The sequence below is a fragment of the Capricornis sumatraensis genome, chromosome 2 (assembly GCF_032405125.1).
Source record: "Capricornis sumatraensis isolate serow.1 chromosome 2, serow.2, whole genome shotgun sequence".
NCBI classification, from domain to species: domain Eukaryota; kingdom Metazoa; phylum Chordata; class Mammalia; order Artiodactyla; family Bovidae; genus Capricornis; species Capricornis sumatraensis.
The window spans coordinates 111,561,431-111,569,223 of NC_091070.1; the positions used below are offsets into that span (position 1 = coordinate 111,561,431).

The 7,793-nt window shown below is 42.6% G+C and overlaps 1 protein-coding gene across 3 annotated transcripts; it reads left to right on the forward strand.

Moving 5' to 3' along the window:
• Nucleotides 1-1,077: 1,077 nt before the first annotated feature.
• LOC138073098 (C-reactive protein-like) lies at nucleotides 1,078-6,461 on the forward strand. Of its 3 annotated transcripts, none has more exons than XM_068964578.1 (3): nucleotides 1,078-2,707; nucleotides 2,945-3,077; nucleotides 3,477-6,460. In XM_068964578.1, exons 1-3 carry the CDS (start codon nucleotides 2,647-2,649, stop codon nucleotides 3,553-3,555), a joined length of 273 nt encoding a protein of 90 aa, XP_068820679.1. In that variant the 5' UTR covers nucleotides 1,078-2,646; the 3' UTR covers nucleotides 3,556-6,460. The 3 variants fall into 3 exon arrangements, with proteins under 3 accessions (XP_068820679.1, XP_068820677.1, XP_068820676.1); XM_068964576.1 differs by having other exon boundaries at nucleotides 1,117-2,707; nucleotides 2,945-3,079; nucleotides 3,446-6,460; XM_068964575.1 differs by having other exon boundaries at nucleotides 2,463-2,707; nucleotides 2,945-6,461.
• The last annotated feature ends 1,332 nt before the right edge of the window (nucleotides 6,462-7,793 follow it).

Here is a 7,793-nt window from a genome sequence, read left to right on the forward strand (position 1 = left end):
ATATTTCATTTTAGGGCAAGTAGTAATCAGTTTGGACACACAATTGTCAGGGAGATTTCTATTTGTGAAAACTCATTGAAGTGTAAATATTACACAACCAACTAAAATAAGTAAAAAGAGGGTATATTGGCTAATAGACTTCACTTCAGAGGACCTGAGGTGAAACTAGTAAGACTAGATTGAGAGACTCAAGCAATGTCCTTGAAGGCTCTGCCATCTCTTAGTTCCACTTGGGAATCAAGGACGGAGAGGAGAAAGGGAGGACCACTTCTATTAGGCAGAGAACTTTAAAACCATTTCACTTTAAAAAAAATCTATGTGCCAGTATTCAAGCATTCTGGCACATAGCTGTTGTTGTCAGTTGTTGATGAGAAGTCAAGCCAGAAATCAATGATTAAATTTGACAAGGAAGAGATTTTTGCTTACGTTCGTTTTGCTGAAGTGGTGGAGGCCAAAGTCTTGTTTGCATGGATTGAGGAGAAAACAGGAGATGGGGAAACAAAGATTATCAGTACACAAAACCCTTTCCAGGAGTTTTCCAGTAAATGAGAGCAGAAATGATGAACAGTAGCTGAAGAGGTGTGGAATCTTGGGATGCCTGACATGCGGGATCCTTCCTCCCTTCTTTTTTCCTTTCTGTAAAAGATTAAATATATTACAGCATGTTTGTCTGGTTTTGGGAATGATTGAGTAAAGATGAAGAAATTAATGATGCAAAAGATACGATACTGATGGAAGCAAAACTCTGAGTGATTAAGAGGGTCTGGGATTCTTTGCAGAAGTATAAAGGTTGCCCTTAGATATAGACAGACAGTTCATCCTTTGTCATAAGAGGGAGGCAGTATATGTAAGTAAAGATTCAGAAAGGCTGGTAGATTTGGAGATGGGAGGATGTGTAAAGATATCAGTTTGGATTTTATAGCAGGAAGACCACATTAATAGTTTTGATTTAACAAAAGACAGTATGTCTCCTTCAAGGAAATGTTGGGGTAGTTAGTCTAGAGCTGATGCCGTGATTCCATAGTCAATTATCCAGGCTCCATCTATCTGCAACCTCAAATGTGCATCTCACCCATGGTGGTCGAGAAGTGATACTCTAACTCCTATTATTATGTCTGAATACTAGACAGAAGGCAGAGGGGAAGTGGAAAGGAAGAGCACAAGAGAAGTCTTTAAAGGGGGCAACCTGGAAAATGTCCTTATTCCTTCTGTTCATATCTCATTGGCCAGAATGTAATCATATTCTCACTCCTAACTGCAGAGGAGGCTGGGAAGTTTAGTATTTGAGTAGGTGACCGTGTGCTCAACCAACCTGTTCTTACTGGATGAGAAGTGGAGAATGGGTATCGTGCAGCTGCCAGAAGCCTCTGCTACAAGAGATACAGTGGCTTTCTTCTAATTTCTCAGTAAAGAGCTGTGATTGCTGCACATAAGAATGGATGAGATTCTGGGGGTTTGAAGAGAGAGGAGGAGCTAAATAGCCATTTGAAGACTGGATTAAATAAAGATCCATAGTAAGACTGGCTTCCCAGCCAATGCAGGAGATACAAGGGATGTGGGTTTGATCCCTGGGTCAGGAAGATCCCTTGAAGAAGGAAATAGCAACCCACTCCAGTATTCTTGCCTGGAAAATCCCATGGACAGAGGAGTCCATAGAGATTTTCTATGGACTTCCCTGGTGGCTCAGATGGTAAAGTGTCTGCCTACCATGCAGGAGACCTGGGTTGGATCCCTGGGTCAGGAAGATCCTCTGGAGAAAGAAATGGCAATCCACTCCAGTGCTCTTGCCTGGAAAATCCCATGGATGGAAGAGCCTGGTAGGCTACAGTCCATGGGGTCGCAAAGAGTTGGACATGACTGAGCGACTTCTCCTTCACCTTCATGCATCCATAGGACTGTGGGATGCAGTCTATAGAGTAGCAAAGAGTCGGACACAACCGAAGGATTGGGTGCATCATCTTGATTCCTCCCTGAACCTTGACATGAAGAAACTCTGACATATGGTACGTTTGTGATCAGGCACATGTTTCACTGAACCAGAGATTTCCTTGCAACGAAACTCAGCTGACTAAGAAAAAATTGTCCTTGGCTCTGTGGATGACATGTTTGTTTTTGGTATTTCCCAATTTGTGAACCGGAGGCATCTGAAAAGGGTTGGCAATGATGCTCATCTCCAGAAGCTATCCTCCATGAAACACCAAGACTTGGGCTGAAGTGGGTGCTAGAGATGCACTATGATATGTTCTCAGATGGCCATGCTTCTATTAAGATTTTTTAAATTATTTTCTCAAGATAAATACCCAAGTGGAACTCTCAGAGAGCTTCTTCATTTTTCCTGTCACAAAGAACTGGTGATCTCATAGTCACAGGAGCTTGTAATAAATAACCAACATTGATTTCTCTGTTCCAGAATTATTTTGCTTCCCTTATTTCCAGAGCCCTGACACTTGCTGAGAAAGCTAGTATTGGAAAATCATTTACGTGGTGGCACGGACTCCCCCACTGCCTTGGATATAAATCCATGCAGGATGGAGCAGGTCTAGAGGCAAAGAATCTAGGACTTCTGGTTGCTGAGCTTTCAGCCCAAGACATCTTCTCCAGAAGGGTGAATCCAGATGCTAGAAGCATTGGCGGCATAGACTGACCATGGAGAGGCTGTTGTGCTTCCTGGCCTTGATCGGCTTCTCTAGGGTTTTGGGCCAGACAGGTAGGGGCTACTCCAGGATGTGCCAAGGATTTGATTTGAGTGATGGGAGTGGGGCCTAAGATTATACAAGGTGAAGTCAGAGGGACATCCAGCATGGGTGAGTGTGTGTATGTCTGTGTGTGTGTATGACACTGAGGAAAAATCAGTCTATTTCTCAATCCCAAACTCTATTTATGCAGGAATATATCTTTGTGATCTGAGAAACTTCTCATCTCTCCTCTGCTTTCTGTCTCACAGACTTGCATAAGAAGGCCTTCGTGTTTCCCAAAGAGACGGAGAATTCCTACGTATCTCTGAGAACACAGTTAGAGACCCCACTCAAAGCCTTCACCGTGTGTCTCTATTTCTACACAGAGCTGGCCCGAACCCGCAGCTACAGCATCTTCTCTTATGCCACCAGGCAGCAACCTAACGAGATCCTCATATTTTGGTCTAAGGGTAGAGGCTATACTTTTGGAGTACATGGGAAGGAGATATCATTCCAGAGTTTCGAAAATACTCAAGCTCCAACACACATCTGTGCCAGCTGGGAGTCCACCTCTGGAATTGCAGAGCTCTGGGTGAATGGGAAACCCCGGGTGAGGAAGAGTCTGGAGAAGGGAGCCTCTCTGGGGAAAGACGCCAGCATCATCCTGGGGCAGGAGCAGGATGCGTTCGCTGGGGGCTTTGATAGAAACCAGTGTTTGGTGGGAGACATTGGAGATGTGAACATGTGGGACTTTGTGCTGTCGCCGGAAGAGATTAACACTGTCTATGTTGGTGGGAACCTCAGTCCTAATGTCCTTAACTGGAAGGCGCTGAACTATGAAGCAAAGGGTGAGGTGTTCGTTAAGCCTCAGCTGTGGTAGTGAGGTTGGGCTGTGGTCCTGGAAGTGCTTCCTGGCAATTCCACCCTATGGCTCTGGACCTCCCCACCCCTGTACACACCGCTGCCGGCCTGCTCTGTGAACACAGGCTTTTGCTTCCCTGCTCTACCTTCCTTAACACCAGATGGAATTTTTAAGTATCTGGCTTGGGAGATTGGAAAGCTTTGCCCACAAGGTCAGGATTGCAGATGCTTTGGGATTTCCTGTTTTTTTTTTTTTTTTTAAATTGATTATCTTAGATTATTTTAGAGATAATCCCTTACCCTCACTTAGATAAGAAGATTAGGACCCAGCAAGGAGAAGTGATTTTTTTTTTTTAAGTCAAAAGGTGAATCTTTGGGCTGAGTAGGGAGTGCTGGTCTCGTATCTAATTTCCTACTAAGAACCCCCCAGAAAGTAGGAGAGTCTTCCTCATCTTCACAGGGCTCTTCAGTGTCAGAGTTCTGACACTGGCCCAGGTCTTCTGAAATGGGAAACCTAGTGATGCAAAGTACCCTGGAAGGGCAATCAGAAAGGCCCAATACAGAAAACCTATATTTTTTCATGGGCAAAGTGGAGGCATCTAGTTAGTTACTTTAATTGTTATTGCCAAGCGTTTACATAGCCATGTTTTTGTTTGCTCACAGTGATTTCTTCATTTTGTGGTTCTTTTGGGAAACTCTTCTCAAACACCATCTGAACCACATGGGACAGTGCATCCCCACCTGTTTCCCCAACATAGCCAGGCCACAGAGTGGGTGTGACTCACACTGAACTATCAGAGTAGCCAAACTTGCTTGGAGATTTAGGATGGGGGGATGGTTGCATGCTCCTAGCTGGACAAATTATAGTCTTTCCCAGGACTGATTTATGAACTCTGGGAGCGAGACATCTTTCTGCTGGAATTCCCATCTGAGACTGTCAGCAGCCATCTTGTTTACCACATGGAGAAAGACTGTGAGGAAAGAGGCCAGGCTGTGGTCAGCAGAGCTGAGGGATTGACAGAGCAGTGGAGCCTTGCCTGGACTGTTTGAATTTCTGGATCTGCTTTGCCTGGAACCAGATCTACACCTGAACCTCTCATGTTCATGAACCAGTAAAGCCCCTGTTTATATTAGTGAACCTGAGCTGTTATCTGATGGTTGTATTTCAAGTGGTGACTAACTTTTCTAACAATCTTCTGAAACCAAGTCTCTGTGAGTTCAGATGAACCATTACCTGTCTTGCAGTGACATAGCTAATGGCTCTCCAACCTCCCATAGGGATTATTTTCTGTCGAGCACAACCCCTCTTTTGTGATAGCTGGTAATTTGTGTGAGGCCAGTTGTGGGGGTGTAAAACTCTCACTCTAGACAGTAAGAGGTATAAACTATTTCGTATAAAATAAGCTACAAGAATATATTGTACAACATGAGGAATATAGCTGATATTTTATAGTAGCTATAAATGGAGTATAACCTTTAGACATTGTAAGTCATTATATTGTACACCTGTAGCATATAATATAGTACTGCAACTATACTTCAGTTAAAAAAAACTCACTGTGTTATTACTCCAATATGAGGAACAAAAACTAAAGCTCATTGACATCCAAGAATCTGCTGTCAGTTTCAATGGCTGGAATGCACTTTCCAAGCTGCTTAAGTCCCTTGTAGAGAAAGACCCCCCAAGGGTGATGGCTGCTGGTTTCTTCCAAAGGTGTCCTTCACCTTGGCTTTTTAGTACTAAGTGAGCTGTTGAAATTACCCCACAGAAGTCACACTAAAGTTTGAACTAGCCCTGTGACTATGTATCAAATAGTTACTTTGGGGAAGGCATACAGTAGACTAGTTTAACATAAAGTTTCTGGCATCAGCCTGCCTAGGTTTAAATCCTGGCTTTACAACTTACTATGTGACTTTTTGTCTTGGTTTCCTTGTCTATAAAGTGAGGAGAAATAATAGTAATTAGCTCAAAGAGCTGTTGAAAGGATCAAGTGAGATCATGCATATAGAGCACTTTAGGGTAGTGCCTGGCACATAGTAAACTCTCAAAATAGTTATCTGCTATTATTATTATTGAAGAGAAGGGGATGACAGAGGATGAGATGGCTGGATGGCATCACCAACTCAATCGACATGAGTTTGAGCAAGCTCTGGAAGTTGGTGATGGACAGAAAAGCCTGGCCTGCTGAGTCCATGGGGCACAAAGAGTTGGACACGACTGAGCGACTGAACTGAACTTTGTATGATGTCCGCAAACAAAGGTTGATTATATACCATTGAAATACAATTTGGTGGAATTAGTCTGGGTTGATTGCAGTTGAAAGGTCTGAATCTTAACCAAAAATTAAACTCAGAATATTAGAATGATAAATTTATGAGTGTTGATTTATGAACATTGATTCTGCTAACTGACTTTTGGTAACCATTTGAAAGCATAGAAGTTAAGGATAAGGACTTGCCTGGCAGTCCAGTGGTTAAGACTCAGCACTTCCAATGTAGGGGTCTCAGCTTTGATCCCTGGTTGGGGAACTAAGATCCCACATGCTGCACAACATAGACAAATAAACAAATTTTAAAAATGTGGAAAAAAAAAGAGAAGTTAAGGATACATTTTCCTGGGTAAATATGTGAGTGCAAATATTTTTTGTTGTCTAATTAGGGCAGATCCATATACCCTGACATTCAGTTAAGAAGAAGGAAGGGTTGATTTTTTTTCCCCCTAGTTAAAGAATCCATTCAGGAGTTATGTCTTAATTATAGAAGGCTATCCCAACTCCCCAGGGATGTGGGCTGAGCTAATATTTTTCTCAGAATTCAATTACTGGTACCTTGCCACACATAGTTATATGGACACCCTCTGGTCCTGATCATTTTAGCCAGGGAAAATTTTAAAGCTGGTATTTGCATTCAGTGAACATTTAAAAATCTCAATAAAGCATTTCTGGAATGTTTAAACAACTTAGCTTACCTAAAGATTCTTCACTGTAATCTTGTTAGAGAAGATATCCCAAGGTAACTGGGGAATTATTGGACTATATAGAGTTGTTCGACATAATCCAATTAAATGTTATATGACATCTACCAGAGAGGATTTGGTAGGTTAGTTCTGAGCAATCCTTTGTCACAGCAAATGGAGGGTAAGATCAATTATTCAGTAAGGCTGATGTTAATGTAGCCATGTCATTTACAGGTTTTCCTTAATAGCAGGGATCATGCATCCAGTTTGTTCAGAAGTAAAATCAGGTGTTAAGGCTCAAGTTAAGAAGACAGAGGGCCAAATGAGATATAAAACCTACAATAAAATTACTATATAGGGTTTCCTTGAGAAAAAAATGATGAAAACTATATGGAGGGCACATGCTTAAAAAAAAAGAAGTGAAAATGTTAGCTGATCAGTCATGTCTGACTCTTTGCAACCCCATGGACTGTAGCCTGCCAGGCTCCCCTGTCCATGGAATTTTCCAGACAAGAATACTGGAGTGTGTAGCCATCCCCTTCTCCTGAGGATGTTCCAGACCCAGGGATGAGACCTGGCTATCCTGCATTGCAGGCGGATTCTTTACTGTCTGAGACACCGGGGAAGTGATTACTACATGAGTAGTAATTGATAAACATTTATTTCCTTCAAAGGGGGTAGGAGGATAGATTTATACACTTCTATCAATGAAATGAAGCTTAGTAGCATGAAGAGATATTGTAGTACAGTTATAGGCCAAACATTGGGGGTAGACCAATTGCCTATGTCAGACACTGCAAATGTAAAGCCAAAGGCAGATGCTGGAGGCTGCTACCCAGCAGGACACTTTCCTTTGCTGACTGAAAATAGCCATGCCGGTAAGCATATGAGCTAGTTCAAGTCTTGGCTTGAAGTGACTCAAGTGTGAACATCTTAGCACAAGACGCAACATGGTGATGCACAGATCAGGTCTATAAAGTCTCCCTCTGTCAGGGAGAAATACTGGATCATTGGTCACAGTGACCTTGAGTGGCCTCCAGCCAGATGAATGGATGAGGACCCTTTCTTGTGGTCCATCCAGAGCTTGGAGGAGGGACTGCAGACTGCTTCAGAAATGGGACTGGGCCTGATGGAAATAGATTTGGAGTCCCAGTTGAGAAAGTAGGTAGGAGGGTAAGTCAGTGATTTTTTTCCCTTATGTTTCTCACTATCACTTAGTTTGATCTCCAGGGAAGTAAAGATTGACAGGGGAAAAAAAAAAGAAGCAAGCGACTCCAGATCATTAAAAAAGCAACATCACC